The sequence below is a fragment of the Osmia lignaria genome, chromosome 8 (genome assembly GCF_051020975.1).
Source record: "Osmia lignaria lignaria isolate PbOS001 chromosome 8, iyOsmLign1, whole genome shotgun sequence".
NCBI classification, from domain to species: domain Eukaryota; kingdom Metazoa; phylum Arthropoda; class Insecta; order Hymenoptera; family Megachilidae; genus Osmia; species Osmia lignaria.
The window spans coordinates 9,758,593-9,777,117 of NC_135039.1; the positions used below are offsets into that span (position 1 = coordinate 9,758,593).

General features: G+C 34.1%; 2 protein-coding genes across 17 annotated transcripts in view; both read right to left on the reverse strand.

Annotated features, from left to right (window-relative positions):
* The window catches only part of Galphaq (G protein alpha q subunit), a 57,099-nt gene extending 54,676 nt beyond the window's left edge, over nt 1-2,423 (reverse strand). For 2 of the 10 annotated variants that reach the window (XM_034334780.2, XM_034334788.2), the window contains exon 1: nt 277-2,417. In XM_034334780.2, coding sequence (XP_034190671.1) covers nt 277-394 — 118 coding nt within the window. In that variant the 5' untranslated portion in view covers nt 395-2,417. Of the gene's footprint in view, nt 1-276 lie in introns of all 10 variants that reach the window. The other 8 variants (XM_034334784.2, XM_034334787.2, XM_034334783.2 and 5 more) reach the window with 7 other exon arrangements.
* A 2,477-nt stretch (nt 2,424-4,900) lies between these two features.
* Nucleotides 4,901-18,525, reverse strand: part of Amph (amphiphysin) — a 90,291-nt gene continuing 76,666 nt past the window's right edge. The window contains exons 3-10 of one of the 7 annotated variants that reach the window (XM_034334685.2): nt 12,743-12,796; nt 12,118-12,308; nt 9,240-9,512; nt 8,893-9,011; nt 8,780-8,823; nt 8,428-8,601; nt 7,699-7,877; nt 4,901-7,623 (exon numbers count right to left, since the gene is read on the reverse strand). In XM_034334685.2, the coding sequence (XP_034190576.1) occupies nt 7,543-7,623; nt 7,699-7,877; nt 8,428-8,601; nt 8,780-8,823; nt 8,893-9,011; nt 9,240-9,512; nt 12,118-12,308; nt 12,743-12,796 (1,115 nt within the window). In that variant the 3' untranslated portion in view covers nt 4,901-7,542. The remainder of the gene's footprint in view (nt 7,624-7,698; nt 7,878-8,427; nt 8,602-8,779; nt 8,824-8,892; nt 9,012-9,239; nt 9,513-12,117; nt 12,309-12,742; nt 12,797-18,525) is intronic. The other 6 variants (XM_034334686.2, XM_034334689.2, XM_034334690.2 and 3 more) reach the window with 6 other exon arrangements.

Here is an 18,525-nt window from a genome sequence, read left to right on the forward strand (position 1 = left end):
GACCGGCTTGAAACAGAGTATGTATCGTGTAGCGAGTATGGTTAAGAGCTGTCAAGCGCACGCCGGCTAGACTGGGTCAACTACACTCGTGCACTCCGATCGGTCTTAGGCAACGTACAAATGGAGACCAGGCACATTCGCGAGCCGAGTGAATGAAACGACGTCGAGAAACTCGTATAATAGATTATTCGATACGAGTGAAAATCGCACGGCGTAATGATCGAAACGAGAACTCGAACGCGACGATTATCGATAGTCGTAAACGATGAAACTTACCCAAAAGTAGTAATTTGAGTTCCCGCCTGGCATCTCGTTTGTCCTTTCGTAGTTGCCGCTCGATCTCCTGATTGATTCGTTTCTGCTCCTTCGCCTCTTCCGACAGGCAGCACGCCATGGCTCAGGACGGCAGGATCCTTGACGGACGGAGGAGGAAGAGAGGAGAAAAATGAGTAGAAAGAGGTGGAAAAGAAGGATGAAGAGGAAGAGGAGGAGGAGAAGGAAGAGGGAGAGGGGGAGGGAGAGGGAGGGAGGAGGGGAGAGAGGGAACGAGCGATTTGCGGTAGTGACGAGTGATTGCCGAGCGGCGAGGTTTGTCGTAGACAGCAGTGGGCTCGACGGCTCGGTATCGTCGTCGGGCCGATATTACCTTGCTACCGCGAACGAGCGACGACGTCTCGTCGCCGTCCTCGTGGCTTTCTTCTCGTGTTTCCTTTCCTCTCGTCCTGGCGGAACCAACGAAATTCTCAATCGTTCGCACCACCACCACTACCGCCACTAGCACGGTTCACCACCGACACTTGTCCACAAAGACGACGACGACGGCGACGACGTAAACGCGAGCGTAAACTTAACGGATGCAGCTCCGGGATCTCCGTATTCTCAACAACTTCGGCACACGCGGCGACAGAGCACTCCTGGCAGGGCTCGACGACGCCAGCGACACATCAACACATGTACGCACACGCACCAACCTCGGCCGGTAGCTTGTCTCTTCTCCTATCCTCTCTCTCTCTATGTGTCGGCTTCTTTACGCCTCGGTTTTTTTTTTCTCTCTTTCCTCGTCGCTTCCCTCGATCCTTCGCTTCTGTTTCACACTTATTATCCGTTTACCTTTAACCTTCTTTATGCACACACACACGTTTTTGCGACGAAACGTGAAACGCACTCGCGAGAGATGCCGAGGAAGCGGGGGGGACACGCGCGTACACGTTTAGCCTTTTCGTCGCGGCGTGATTTCGACGATTCCGGTGAGAGAGGAATTTCGCGAGAGCGAGGTCCGTTAGATCGAGATCTAAAGAGTTCCGACTGTACCCTGTCGAATCTCGATCGTCGGTCCCTGGGTCCCTCGCTGTACCCGCGTACTACTCGCGAGAGAGCTCTCGTACGGCTCGTTCACTTGTTCACTCGGTCCCCGGCGCGGTTGGGTGTGGTAACCCACCGGTGCTCTATCTCCTTCTCTTTCGTTTGCTCTCTGTCTCTCCTTAGCTCTCTTTCTTTTTCACCCCCTCTCTGTATATCTTTCTCCTTCTCTGCTTTCTCTCTCGATCTCTGTCTTTCCTTCTTTCTTTCGGTTTCCCTTCTTACTCGCTCTCTCTCTTTCTTTCTCTCTCTCACGCGCCTTTCGCTCTCTCACTCTGGGCTACTCTTTCTGTACCGTACACGCAGCGAGATAGATTCACACTGAATATGCACCGTGTGCACACATACGCAGCCTATGCGCGGAGAACGTATGCCAAACGACGAACACGATTGCGAAGCAACGTAGACGGAAACAACGAACCGGGGACGACAGAATAGAAGACGATGACGAGGTCGTCTGCTGTTATTGCCGCTGCTGCACGAGCGCCCACACCTTGAACGGAGCAACTCCTCCTGCGATTCGCGCCGCGCCCGCTCGGTACGCAGCCTTTTATCAACCCTCGGTCGCTCGAGAATCCTGTTAGACCAAACCAGATTGGCGAAGCCCCGACACCGTAGGTCGTCGTATAGTGGTCTGTAGGCGCGGGGGCGCGCACGTGTCTGCTAACGAGATTAAAATCGGCGAGAAGGAGGAGGTGCGGCCGCCACCCGCCGGGGAGGAGGCACGGAGAACGTAATAGCGCCGCGGTGTTTCGGATATAGGTTATACTTGCCTCTGTAGAACCGACCGATTCTGACGGCTCGCAGCGACACAGCTGCCACCGCTACTCCTTCCAAAAGATCACGCGCACACTCTCCGACGCTCTCTGTATCTTCTTCCCTCTTCTATTACGACCTTCTCTCTCCTTCTCTACTACCGGCTAGTTTACTCAAACTTTCTAGATTTCTTTCATGCCTCTAGCTTATTTCTAATTTCCTCACCCCTTTGTATCGTGGACACGTTCAAAATAAACGTGTTCCAATTTTCTTCGTCGTTATTATATTTTCTTTAAAGAGCCTTTCAATATTTTTGAATGCAACATTTAAATATCGAATGATACATGCAAATTGCAATATATGATGACTACAATCTTCATAAAGTCATGAGGTAACATTTACCTGATGATTGCTCCATTTTTAAGGAAGTTCAATTCCCTTTTAGGAATTTGAAGGTTTTCTTCAATAATTTCATATTTTGAGATATATTTAATTTTTATTTCAACTATATTTCTTATGTATTAAGATTAAAAATTTAGACAGCAATTCCAAGTACTTTTAAATAAAATAAAAGTTTTCCTTTTGATTTGAAAAAATTATAAAATGGTTTTTAACATTTTGAGTCTCATAATGATTATTTGTAACTGATATCTTAAATTCTGTATAATCGAATAATTAGTAACTGGGAAAAGGAGAAACTTTGAATAGCGTTAATATTATATTAATAGCATAAGGTACCAAATTAAGAGTGTATGTTTGGAAATTAACATATTGTGTCCCTAATGGTGTTTTAATTGTTATAGATGTTCATTTTCACTATGGTAGTTAATGTATTAATAATATAGCAATTAAAATAGTTCAGGTACAAATTAATTTACAATATTATATGAGATATAACGTTTTGTACCAAATTTTGATAATAAAGGGATTTATTTCTAAGAAAATGTACGATTAGTAATTTCACAGTTTTTTACACAGTCTGAAAATGTAACTAATATAAAATAATGTATGACAAACTTATTATATTTCAAAAATTATTTTCTATTTCCGCAAATTATTAAAGTAAAATGAAACCTAATCAACTGAAACTGAATATTTTGGCATAAATGAATTTATATATTAAAAAAAAAAAAAAAAACAAGAAAGGAGCAAGTATATCTAACAAAAGACTAATAATTTGCTATTTAGTACATATTTCTACAATCTAGATTTCAGTGGCATGGTCAAACCTTGGCATCATTTAATAATGGGATTAGTGTCCTAATATAAGGTTTCATGAAGTCCGTAGCTTGTATACACTGCATTTCTTAGATTGAAATCCATGGGTACCCGTTATAGTACTATTACAAACGTTTTTAAACGTTTTATTTATGTTACCTATTTTTAAATTATTTGAGTAAAGCTTTTCATCAACTCATTTAAGCATTTTTAAAACTTCATTAGCATTATTATTATTGTGCCAAAATTTTGGAATTTTTCCCAAAATTAAGAGAGATTAAATGTGGAGTGTTGTTAGCTGATACAAGGTACAAACAGATTGTTAACACTATTAACAATTTATATTTAATAATAGTTTTTTTGTAGATACAACGTGAAAGTACTAGACATGATGTGGTCCCTGTGAATAGGCCACATATGCGGTAGTTTTTCCAGGGAAGCATCGGACTATCCCTTATATTTAATAATAATATAAGTGATATAACGAAACATTACATTCTTATTAATCTCATATGTTTCTTATTTTTGGTAGTTCCAAATTTGATATATATCTATTATATCTATAATTATTTAGTATAGCATTATATTGTTAATGACTTTTTATTTGTAAGATGACTAATTTCAAATTATTAATAAAATTTTTAAGATTATTCATTTAAATGGTTTAGAAATATTACATCGTTACAATGCTATATTGCATCTTGTATAATAATTAACTTACTTCCTTTTTATACTTGTAGCTATGATAAATTAATTAATGTACATACATATGTATGCGTGTAATTAACTATAATGATACTTAATTAAACGCATAAGAAATAATGATGTAACATACTAGTAAATAATTGTTAAGGTTTAAAATCTTTCAGTTTACTATTACATAATAATTAAAGTATTTGATAATCTTGTTGAATATGTACTGTTAAACATGTTGAATTGTTGTTCAAATTTATTACATAAGGTTAAACAAGTGCTAATAGACGAGTAAAGTTAAGCATTCTAAATGCAGAAAGTTGAGATGCACATAAAGACTATTTGTAATGAATAAGAACTTCAAGAACAACAATATTTAAATTCAGATATTCTATTAAAGATTCTTCCACTTCAGTTTCAAGTTGTGTCAAGTATACTATGAAATTTTGTTGTATTTCTTGAAATTTTTGTAATAATATACACGATTTAGATAAGTTTTCTTTTTGTATTAACAATACATTTATTAAGATATTTTTTTATTATTTTGAGATTCATGAAATAAGCTTAAAAACTTGTATTGTGTTTATTCAAGGTAAGTATTGTTGCATTAATGAAAATAAAATTTCTCTTCTGATGTTAATGATTGATAAAATATGCATTTGTATGAAATAAGGTCATTTCATTATAAACATTTTCATTCATGAAGATGTAATTTTCTTACGTTCTTTTAAACAAGCAAAATTGGCATCGAAACTATTTGTTAAATAAAAAGGAGAAATGTAAATTAATCGTACAGTCCTAGATTTGATACGTTTATTATGATACTTTCTTATTAAGGAGGGTACATTAAATAAGGAAGGTATGCTACAGGGTATATTATTAAACAAAACATGTATTTGAATCATAAACGCTTATGTTACAAACCAGTAATTGTTTATTATAATCGTTTTTAACTGAAAAGGACAATTATAGCCATAAATGTGTATACGCATTATAATTATAAATGATATAACAACTGGTTGCTCCACTGCTACACTAAATTTCAGATCTCTTTATTATTACATGGGTGCATTAAAAACTCTAATCAATATCAACAGTTGCTTGTTGCTTGCATGTTATATTAATAATAAATTAATAAATACAATATAAAGAAGGCAGGTAGCGATCGCTATTTTTAAAACATAATATCTTCATAGATAATAAATTATTTTCTACGCGTAAGTTCAGAAAACATTATTTACTGTAGTTTTATATACTTTTCATATTATTCTTTACAAATATATTAAAATGATATAGAACAGTTACTTTATGATATGATATTTTTGATTACATTTTACATCTACCGTGTAGAATATTATCAAATTTGTGGTTTATATCGTTTTTTTTCCTGAGGAAGCAGGAAGAATAATATACTTGTTTACCAGTCATTTCTTTTAAGTTAAATTAAATGCATTTGTTTGCTTCCTCAATGAATTGAATAATACATTGTATTAATAATATTAACAGATTCATCGTCAAATAATTATGATTACTCCTCGCATTATTATTTATGTTCTTGATGTTTATAACTGTTCTTTTAAAGATAATACTAAAAACTGTGTTTAGCTTGCAACCTCATAGTTGCATCAGTGGCATTATATTAATAATATACATCGATAATATTAGTAATACTATATCATATTGGCACATTTTTAATATACATCAATATTTGCTACTTGATCATTTTTAAAACAATGCTACCATGTACACAACCAATAAACTAAATTTGAATAAATAAACAATTTTCATGCTTCACTGTTCTGCTTTTTTGTATTATTGTGTGAATAATGAATAGAATAAACTGTATGAAACTGAACCAACGTAATTATTAACAATTCAATAATAATGTTCAAATTAATTAAAATTTTGTTTGATCATTGAAATAGAATTGAAATTATTTATTTGCAATCACTGGAATGTGTTCGTATTCAAATTATGTATGAAGATTATGTTGTAAAAATATTAAAGTGAAGCATGATGTGTTATATGATAATAATATTTGTTGCATTAATTAAATTTAACATCTATAAATTCGTTTCATGTTTAAGAACAGAAAAAGTACACTAATACCAGCTATTCTTTGTTATTACTGTAAGAATAGCTTCATTTTCTTTTTTTTTCTTTTGCATGATTTCCTGTTGGTCCACTTTATAGAGTATAAATGTACGTTTATTTATCATCAATATCATAAATATATAACTGTAAAATAGTAGACACATTTTCATAACATGCACCTACAATGCTTCTCAAGTGAACGTATCATTTGTTTAGAGTTTTAATTCGTACATAGGGTTAACTGTTAGTGTGACAATGGATCAATCGTTCAATCATAAAGCATTTCATTTATAAAATAAGCAATCCAACTTTCCTATATTCTCTTCGTCTTAGATCAATGCAATATAATGACAAAAGGACACACAACTTAGTGGAAGCTGAAGTTGATACTCTCCTTGTACTAATATATCATTGTAACGCTAGTTATTATATATAAAGTTTGATGCAAAATTTTGTCAGTATATTGAACGAGTATTAATTAACACTACAAATTTTCGTCATTGGACCATTTATTGATATTTGTTCTACTCTTACTGCACGAATAGAAGCAAAGGCAGTAATCTAATCACCGTCATTTGATTTTCTATGCAATATGTATGTACGTATGTCAGAAAAATACTTGGTCATAGAATGTTCACAACGTACTACGATAAAGGATAAAAGAGATGTAAATAAAATTTTAACCATATACTTTTGTGTATATCCCAGCATATTATACACAACGTATGATACTCATGTTAATAAAAAATTCTGTTTATTCCAACATCTTCATTTCCTGATTCGATATTAGTATATTGAAACTGATTTATATTTCTTGAAAATTAATGGTATCTATGGTTCTAACCTTTCTCATTGTATAAGTAAAGAATGTAAAACCTTCATAAAAAGAATGCAAATAGGTAATTGGATTTCCAATTTTTGATCATTTCTCGCCAAAAAAATGCGTCGTGATCATTAAATTAGTTCTTAATAATAGTTTTCCGAATTTCTGTGGCCACAAAGTTATTTCATAAAATATTCTTAAAATGTATAATTCTATGTACACTTTTCATAAAATTATATATATATGTATATATATTATAGTATTGCATGATGTATTACAATATATTATTCGCTTAAATATTTTATTTGATTATTAATGATGTGTATTGGTATATTGAAAAATGGGATTAAGTGTCCCATGTTACAGACAATGAACGTTGGCACAGACAGTGGCTGGGTTAAGGCACTTTGGGGTGATAAATTCTCCGCAGTACCTTCCAGCGTAACCATCTCATCACACCCCCTTCCTTTCCCATTGCCCCTCATTGTTTACTCATTATTTAATCGTTTTCACTTTTTACAAGTTGTAACTATTTTCTTTAAACAGAATACGCTATTGCAGTGAGCATTGGAGTGTAATAGACAAATTTAGTAAAGCTCTCACAGAGGTTTCGTGAAGTTTGCTGGAAACATACCCTTCTCATTCGTACCTTCTTTGATACCCATTAACCAGCCTTGTTCCTAAAGTAACAAAATATTGTTTAATGTTAATTATTTTAATGTTGCGTGTATCATAATTATTAATGAAATACAAACCTGTTCTTCTGGATCATCGTACTCCACTACACGAATAATATCACCAACATCAAACGACAATTCATCTGCATCCTCGCGTCTGTATTTGTAAGTAGCCTTGACTCTATACAAAACCCCAGGTGGCAAGTTATCAGTCGTTGCCCCTACAGAGAAATCGGTACCATTTTCATATTCCACGTCTAAAATAATTGAATCCGCCTCATTAGTCATGGACCTGTGATTACAGTTTTATTTAAACTCTGACTTTCATTAATTATGCACAAAACTACTGAAACTTTCAGAGACTTTTCATTTCGTTCAAACATTTCTATACATAACTGAGAGTCAGAATTAGAGAATCAAGATTTCTTTCATTATATCAACAAGACCATGCACAAATGGGCAGGCAACATAATATAACATTATTATATGTGTACTTGTTACATGTTATGTATTCTGAAATATAATTTGATGAATTGGTTTAAGCCTTTGTTAAAGGTTTCTATAAAGAAACTGATATAGTATACATATATTTTCTGCTATGAAATACTTGTGCAAAGAATAAATGTAGCGAATAAATATTCAAATTGTAGATTAACAATTTAATAAAAGAATATTAATTTGGTAATCACTTGTATTGTACAAATTCTCTGGTTGCGCAAAACACAATTGGACAAAAAAAATTCAATGCACTCAATTTATATCTTTGAAAGAGTGGAACGTGTAACAATTGGCAGGTCGCATACTTACCGACTGGAATATCGTACAGCTCTTCGACTCGCTTAGAGGCCGCTACTGTGCTTTGCGGGGATGCGTCCTGATTATTGAGGGAATTATCATTGCTGTTAGCATTGCTGTTAGCATTGCCGTTTAATTGAGTAGTCGGCGACGTATTTCTCGCTGCCGGAGCAGATTCATCCACGGCTGTAACACGCAATAAAGCTCACTCGAAACTAAACATTTAGCCACATAATTGTGTCTGCGGGAAGGTTTTATGTGGCGTGGCTACATTAATGTTACACGCATGCACAACGTCTTAATTAGTCTACGCAAACGACCCAAAAACCCACAAACGTAGGACTCACGTGTATATAATATTTACCTGGTGAAATGTTATTCTGAGCTGGTTGTGTGTTGATTATTAAACTGAAACAAATAAAATACACCGTTTAAAGATACACGTTCGATTCAGAATTTTAAACAAGTTTTACTTACGAAGAGTTGGCATTCGGTGATTTTGGAGATTGTGGTTCAGTATTCTTCTTTAGTGTGTACGAGCCCCTCTGACTCTCATTTGCCAATTTATCGACGATCGCTTCTAGCTCAGAATATACCTAAGGAATGGAAATTAAACACACATGTGTCATTTAGAAATAAAACTACAAATTGGGGTTATTAACACGTTCAGGGACGAAGTAACACATTTGTAGGTCCCTGCCCCTGTGTTGTCAGTAAATTTACCCAAATGGACCTGAACGTGTTAACTCGAACAGAGTTCATAATTAATAAAATTTTTGTACGATGTAAAATAAATTTTAACAAATAAAACGCGTATGTCGTACCTTAGCGCTCTCAGTGTGAAACACTTGCTCAGCAGCAAAAAGAGTCTGCAAATTAGTAACGAGGAAAAGAACGCGTGAGTCGTACAGCGCAGGTAGCTCGTCGTGAAGCTCCGAATTTAACTGCTCGTATGTACGTTTAGCCTCCTCCAACATCTCTTTTCCTCGAGATACTTTAAGCTCGTCCCGTTTCCTTGGATTGCATTGTAGTGATTGGAAGTTGTGCCTCTGACTATCATAATCGACTAATTTTCGTCCACGTTTGTCGATCTTTTTCTGTAACAAACATCAATATATTCTTCATTATCAAAAATTAAAATAGCAGTTAAAAAATTGATATACAGTGCAGGATAGGATTATGATATTTGAGGCCTCGGCGCTAATGAACTTTCGAGGGTCTCCTTGCTTGATAAGCTTGGTTTGAAAATTGAAATTTATTCTAAATAAAATTAAGTAACATTTAATTGTAAAGAAAAAGGACAATAGTAAACGAAATTTCATTCAATATTCTTTGACATAGTAAAAGGAAGACTTAGAACGGGGCCCCCTGCAAAGTAGAGTCGGGATTGTAGACCCTTTTAATTCGGCGCTGATACAGTGTCTATCATCTTACAATTACTTTTCTTTAAGCAAAGTGGACAGAAGGTCCCACCACTTGTATTTATTTTGTCACCAATATTTTTTGGTTATACAGTGAATTTTATATTTGAAATTAAAAATTACATTAATTTTTTCTTAATCAATCTTAATTAGAGTTTCATACATTAGGATTTTTAAAAATCTTCCTTCTCGCCATTTGCTTTAGGAAAACCTATTATACACTATGATTGATATTGTGCAGTAGTTTCCCCAGCAAAAATAGTATTACAGGGAAAGCAGAAATTCTCAACACCTTAATTTTGATGATGTTAATATTAAAAGTGGTTTAAAAAAAGATAGCATAATTTTTAAATATTAAATCTTATAAAAAGTACGAACAACAAAGTAAATATTGATTCAAATTTTCCCGCCTAAATGCAAGTGGTGGGCAGTCATAGGGTCGTATTCATAGTCGAGACTTATGCCTTAAGCAAATGCATGCCTTAAGTATGCCTTAAACATACTACATGGCTATAGTTTTTTAAAATCTCTAAAAAAAAGCTTTTCCCCATTGGAGTGTAATATTTACTTCTATTTTTTCCACTTTCCATCTCTTCACAATTAACACTTCTGATTCTCAATACTTCTGAATACAACACAAGCGTCCCTCAAGAACGAAAGGAAAAGCTGCTTCTGATTGGTAGTTGCTCTAACAGAATCATTCCGGAAGTTTCCGAACGCAGAAAAGATTGTCTTAAACACAGACTTTATAAAGTCAATTTAAGAAAGACGATTTTAAGAATAAGCATTTGCTTCTTCTTAAGCATTAACTTAAGAACGGACTATGAATACCGCCCATAGACCTATAGTCATTTTCCTCGGGACCGCTTCCAGGGTAGGACGGAAGTCTGGGGAAATGGAAACTTCTGAGGAGAACCGGGAACTCAGGAAAGGGGAGGTCTCTGACGAGGACCAGGAAGCTCCGAACCCAGCACATACCTACGGGAGAGGAGAGCCCGGAATTTCATCATTCTCTCTAGGGCAGGCTTGTCCAAGTAGGGGAATCCACTCCTGGAACACATGTTTTGGGTCCCCTTCCAACGCTGCTCCTTCAAGTAAGATGGGACGGTTCCGACTACCAAAGACGATAGGAAAGACGGAGAGACGGTAGTCAGAACCGTCCCACCTTACTTGAAGGAGCAGCGTTGGAAGGGGACCAAAAACATGTGTTCCAGCAGTAATTTCCCCTACTTGGACAGGCCTGCTCTAGGGAAAACTTCTAGGGAACTTCCATGCATGGCGCTGTACATATGTGTATAACACCGAGCATAGTTAGCTTTCACAGGGAGTCCGTGGCCCTATTACTTGCGTGTAAACGATTACGCGGGAAAATTTGAATTAATATTTATTTTATTATTCAAATTTCTTAGTTATATACTAAATTTTATAACATTAAAAAACTGAAAATGATATTATTTCTTTTTCTAAATTACTCTTCCTGTTAATATTTTAAAATTAAGATTCTGAGAATTCCTGCTTTCCCTACATCGCCATTTTCCCTAGGGAAGCCTACTTTACTCGATACTATACGCCACCATTCAAAAGTTTCAAACACTCTCAGGGTTCTAGGGAAAAATAAGCTTTCTGAAATACATTTTACAGTATTATTAGAAATATTGTACTTATACGGGGTGATCTATTTAAATCAATCTCCTCGATTAATACCGGAAAATGTTTTAAACAAAAGTTAAATGATTTCTAGGGGAACATGATTTAATGTCAATACTTTTTTTATCGGCAGGGGCGATATGAAGGTCAACTTCATTTTTTAAAATAGAATTATATTTTTACTTAAAATAGATGAAAAAAATGACTGTAATTAATTGTAACGTTTAAGCATGACGAAGTATCGCTTCTTCGCCACAGAAGAATAATACCGTATTTTGAGCATAACGTTTATTTATTTAGAGAAAATTTTATGCCTTTTAAAATCATAATGTGCTCAAAACTTTAGAGCAACAGGAACATCACAACTAGAAAATGGAATGCTAGAAGGGTCAGTTGACCCTTTTATCAAAAAATTTAAGAAAAACGTTGTCGGAAATAAACAAAAACGAAGAAAATTAGACTTGGTATTATCATCAAACTCATAAGGTGGGAAAAAAATTTTTTGTATCCATCCACGTTTTTTCCATCCCCTATTGGGCGATTATGGTTGCGTCCCTGAACGGTGGTGTACAAGATTGGAACGAATGAAAGAGAAATGAAAAAGTGAATAAAAAATGATATCGCTGATACGTACCCTCATCTCCGGGAATTGACTTTGATAGGTGTTCAGAGGCACGAGCACCTGATCCGCTAGTTTGTGAGTGAAGTCTTGCCACAACATGTCAAGATTTTGAGCTTGCACGTACAAAAGATCATGACCGGTCCACTGACTTTCGTAGATCTCGTTCAGGGAATCCATGAGCGTCTTCGACGCTGCTTGCACCGCTGTAAACAAGCAGAGAAATACGAATTTTACATGACTGGTGTTCTTACATTTCTCTGAGATTTCACGTAGCTGATATTTTCACTTCCGGTCAAAAATGCTGAGACCGGAAGTCGAAAAACAGATTTTCCGAAAGGTCTTTTCAATGCTGATTTCAGAATTGGTATTCTTTTTATTCTAAGACGAAGTTTTTTTTCCCTTAAATTTTTTGATCTTTTCCTCATTTTAAACAACTTCCGGTTCAGACTGGAAGTCGAGTCACCCGTCATTTTGAAGCCTCTTTTATGCTGATTCTAAATATCACATTGGTTTTGAGATCTAACATGGTCAGTGTTTTGTGCCACTTCCGGTCAAAACCGGAAGTCCAAAACCTTAAGCGCACGGTTCCAGACCATGAAGAACGTAATAGCGAAAGCTGTTTGCGTTTATCCCTTACCGTATTTGCTCCACAGTAAGTCAGACAGACAGACAGATGGACACACTGGAAAACCTATAGGAGAGAAACTCCAGTAACTTTAATAGTTTACGTAAATTTTACGCAAAAATTTTAAGCAATTCAAGTTATAAATCAGATTCGGGGAGGGGGAGACATTACCACCCTTTTCTCTATGTATATATTTACACGAGTATGTACATTGAGTTGCATTGAACTTGTCGCAGTGAAGTTGGCTACAAATTCACTAACGCATTCACGCCGCGTCGGTGAGTGAATGCGTGGCCAACTTCACTGCGACAAGTTCAATGCAACTCACTGTACACTGAGTTTCATCGAAGTTGTCGCAGTGAAGTTGGCGCACTAACATATTCACGCCGCGTCGACAGCACCTCGCCCATCGGCTCACCGACGCGGCGTGAATGTGTTAGTGCGCCAACTTCACTGCGACAACTTCGATGGGACTCAGAAACGATCCGATTCATTCCGAATGCGGAAAGGCTGCAGCCTCGTGTATCTATCGACTAGTTGCACGTCGAGCTACCATTTGCACGGCGCATGCGGGTATTTATGTGCGAATGCTGTTACGTACCGTCTCGACTGATAAACGAAAGGTAAAATGCATTGGTGTAGACACGGACTTCCGCGAAAACCACTGAAAATTTAACTTGCTATTTAAGCTGAACGAATCCAATATTTCTCTCGAAACTCTGAAAAATTGATTGCTTCGTGGTATACAAATATACGGTTTAATTTTTAATTAATAAAGAACAAGTTAATCGGTGTCACGTTCAATGAAAAACTATTAATTTTAACCCTTTATTACAGAATTTTTTAAATTTTGATTAAGATAAATTTTCAATCTCTCATGAGTAATAATAATAACCAAATTTTTATCTAGTTTGAGATTATTTTGAACAGGGACATACATATGTTTTGAAAAGTGTCAGTGTGCTTTATGCAACATATGAAAATCATTAAAAGAGCGCCGCGTTTTAAATTACAGTAGACTCTCGTTATATTGCCACATCACTGTTTTGACGTTCGAAAGGATTTAAAGCATACTAGTGTCACTCTTTCAGCATCATAGTCTATAAAAATGATACAATTTTATCCCCCTTTCCCCTTCCTACTGAAACTTTTCCGCTCCTACTACCCAGTTCGCGGCGATATAACGAGAGTCTACTGTAATGTAATTTAATAGAATTTCATATTATATGAAAAATAGTTTATATATTAAATTTAATGGAAAAGAATAACAATATCTTTATAAACTAAAAATAATTAAATAAGAACATCATTTTAAATATTTTATATTCTCTGCGTACTACGCCACTGGTAGGTAAAAACAAGAAGTTCAAAGTGCTCGTTGTTGTCCCTGTCGTTACTTCTTGATATGTAAATGACTGTTTTTATCTTACTTTTTCAGGAGATCATGACTTCCTTCTGCAGGTACACCGTCTGTACATTTGCAATTACGATTGCAGAACAAATTCATTTGTGTAAACATTACAAAATTCGAGATAGCAAATTATAATAAAGCGTTGCATTAAAAAGGAGTTCTCAATAGTTTTAATAATTCTGTCCATGAAATTTTTATTCTTTTTAAGATCATTGAAATTTAATACAAGGATTCTGTGTTGAATATTTTTTTAAATTTCAACTTTCAACTATTTAAGGACAAATTTTTTAATATCCTTTGAGAAAATTTTGTTTTTTAAGTATCTTATCATATTGTAACATCTTTTGCAAATGAGAACAATTTTTGTAAATAAAAATAATGATTTAGAATAACATTATATTAATACATGAATAAACAAGTTGTAAAAATTCACTGAAATTACAGTTTGCCACTTGGGTCACAGAATTACAGTAGACTCTCGTTATATTGCCTCGGATGGGGCTTTAAAATTTGTCAAGATTCCAAGTTCTCATTTAAAGGGGAAAGGAAGATAAAAATGTATGATCTTCGTAGACTATGATGGTGGAAAGGTGGCATTAGTATGCTTGGTAATCCCTATGAAAGTGGCAATATAACGAGAGGCTACTGTAAAAAAATCTGCAATAATTAGTGATTTTAGAAATTTTTTAATTATAAGCAGAAATTGTAAGTTAAACCGTTAAATACAATATTATAAATAATAAATAATAATAATAAAAAAATAAAAATATCATTTGCATGCCTTTGATTCTAAATGACTTAATATAAGGTGATAATTTTTATCATTAATTTTGCAAAAAACAATCTTTTTGCAGCATCATTTGTTTTTGAATGCACATCTAGAAATTATCTCCTGCTAATCAGTTTTGAAAATTTTGCAGTGAAAAGCAACTTTTTCACGGTAACATTTCTTTAGATCCACGTGTAGATTGGGACAGTAGTACTAGGAGTAGAGATGAAATTATAACGTCTGTTGCTTTCAACGATTGACGTTTCTGAGCGAGGCGTAGAGCCTGCGCAGAAACAGCGGTCATTATTCAATGTTTGCTTTCGCTATTCATCTACCTGCCATTCATCTGTGAATCGTATATACGGGACTCGTCGTCAATTGTGAATACGCACTTGGAACACCCTTTTTTTTCGGGGAACATCGTACGAGCGTTTATGATTCGCTGATCTTGCTCTACTTGCTCCAAGCTAACAAGAACTTACGTCAATTTACTAATCGACTTGTTATACTAATAAATTCTACTTGGTAATTACTGAATATTAATTGGTACATAGAATAATACTGGGGAGAAAATTTTTTGTTTCGAGCACCGGTTATTCTCGCGTTTAATAAAAATTAATCTAATTAAGTATTAATAGTCGAATTTTTATTTACGCTGTAAATCGAGTCGATATACAATAATCTCTTGCTATATTGCTGGTTAGATGTAAGAGCACATAAAAAAGTATGTAAGGATTAAGATGTCAATATTCGACCCTGAAGTATATATTTACTATAAATTCTTGTTATAATGTCGGATACAGAAAATTTTTAGAATGGGCAATATAGAAAGAGCTTGTTACATACGGTAGATGATAAATCGATCGAAGCTCTAACATACATACACACGTTGTCTGAACGTTCAATAAAAGATTTGCAATTAATTGTATTTGTCGATTAAAAAAGAAAGAAGTCATTACTACAGCGATCTGCGTGGATCTCTATGTGCTACTCTTGTTATATTGCCGCATGACGGATTTTATGCCTTATCCCTTATTTTATCTATTAATTGTCTATACCATTTTTATTAAATTATAAAAGATAATAGATCATTTTAAAGTCCTAAAACATAATTTTCAAACATCATCTAAAAAATTATCTGAAGGATAAAATTATATACAAAATTATCTAAATAACTTTTTAGATAATTTCCAAAAATTATATAGAAAAGATAAAAATATCTACAAGTTATCTACATAATTTTCCAGGTCATTTTCAAACATTATCTCAAAAATTATCTGAAAGGTAAAATTATATACAAAATTATCTAAATAACTTTTTGGATAATTTCCAAAAATTATATAGAAAAAATAAAAATATCAATAAAGTTATCTACATAATCTTTCAGATAATTTTCTAACATCATCTAAAAAATTATCTGAAGGATAAAATTATATACAAAATTATCTAAATAACTTTTTGGATAATTTCCAAAAATTATATAGAAAAGATAAAAATATCTACAAAGTTATCTACATAATTTTCAAACATTATCTCAAAAATTATCTGAAAGGTAAAACTAATTACTAAATTATCTAAATAACTTCTCAGATAATTTTTAAAAATTATATAGAAAAGATAAAAATATCAATAAAGTTATCTACATAATCTCTCAGATAATTTTCAAAAATTATATAGAAAATTATCTAAAAGATAAAATTATTTATAAAATTGTCTAGGTGATTTTAAACAACGAAAAAATAAATTGAGAAATGAAATGAAATAAAAAAGAAGAATGATAAGTGTTATTGATTTAATTCTTATTTCGAACACACAAAATGTTTAAGCTTGAAGTACTTAACAGTCAAAGGGTTAAGGATAGGTCTAAAGGGAGCTATAACCTTAGTCCTACTTCGCAGGGGGGTTCGAATGAATCTGTTTTCACCTTGTCCCTTTTCTTTATGATTAGATGTTATTTATTTTTATTTGAAATAAATTTCAATTTTTAAGCCAAGTTTATGAACCAAGGGGGTCCTCAGAGGTTTGATAGCCCGGGGCCCCAGAAATATTAATCAGGCATTGTACGACGAGGATAATCGACATAAACATTACAAGGGTTAAATGTGCCTTTGATAAATCACGGGGAACTCACGCGAAACCTGTTACAATTTTATTTGTCAGAAGAACCGTAGATCCAACCATTTTCTACCATCCTCTATTTAGAAACGTGTTTTACTTCACTTTACAGATGAAAACAGGTCATATAAAACTGGTTCTTATACTGGTTCAGCATCTAGTTTGTAAATTACTATAAACAGTAACTTGCAGTGCAAAATTGAACGCAAATCAAGGCCGCGAACGATAAAAAAGAATCTTGGAATTAGATTCATTCCATTTTGAAAAAAATATCTTAAAGTTCCTTTGATAAAGTAACTGTCAGGCTCAAGTAAACAAAGTCGTAAAAGAAGTTATTATATATCCTTCATTCAATAATTACTCATTTGTATTCTTGTCGTATTATTTTTAAAATAATGTTTAAGAGCAAAACTTGTACACACTCATTGTCAGTGTGGAATAAATGATTTTTTTTTATTTAACTTCTTTCCTCGAGTGTAATTTACCGATTCATAAATTGTCAAGTCAATAATAATAAATTAATTTTTATTAGTACATACTTTGCAAAAGGTTTCATTCGTTTAATTAGAAAAACGATGATTATTAATTCATTAATTGCAATCTGTATTGATTTAAAGTCATTTGAAATTAATAGTTTTAATTCTTTTATTTTTCTACTTTTTTATCATATTGAAAGAAATATATAGTGTTCCATTCAAAAAATACCCAGCTATGAAGAATTTTCTACTTTTTAATTAAAAAGAAGAATCATGCTAATGAAGTATAGTCTTTAATACGAGTAAATGTGTAAATATAACATTATTGGGGGAAACTTCCGAAATGCCCCATCACCCCAGGACAACCAAACTTCGGATTTATAGTAATTGAGGGACGAGCAATCGAATGAGACCATTTTCAGAACTGGCAAATAAACCGTTCTCGAGATATACAGGGTATTCTAAAAATACGGAAACCCCCTATTACCTCGATAAGAACGCATTTTCACGGAAAATGACTAACCTGACCTAGGTTAGGGTTAGGGTTAGGGTTAGGTTAGGTTAGTCATTTTCCGTGAAAATGCGTTCTTATCGAGGTAATAGGGGGTTTCCGCATTTTTAGAATACCCTGTATATCTCGAGAGCGGTTTATTGCCAGTTCTGAAAATGGTCTCATTCGATTTCTCGTCCCTCAATTACTATAAATCCGAAGTTTGGTTGTCCTGGGGTGATGGGGCCCTTCGGAAGTATACCCCATTATTGAATAAATAACTTAAGAAAAGAAAAGAGAAGATAAAGTTTAAATAACATCACTAGTATACTAACAATCTATAATAAAGAAATGCATGGAGCAATTAAATTACAAAATTAATAGCTGTTGTATTTAATGAATGTGTCTTATTACGTAAGACCATTTTCATTGTGACACTTAATACATCTCTGAATGTCCCAGAAAGACTGTTAGCCCCTTAAAGGGGTGATTACTGAGGTGATTCTGAACAACTTTTTCCTTTGCCAAAATGTT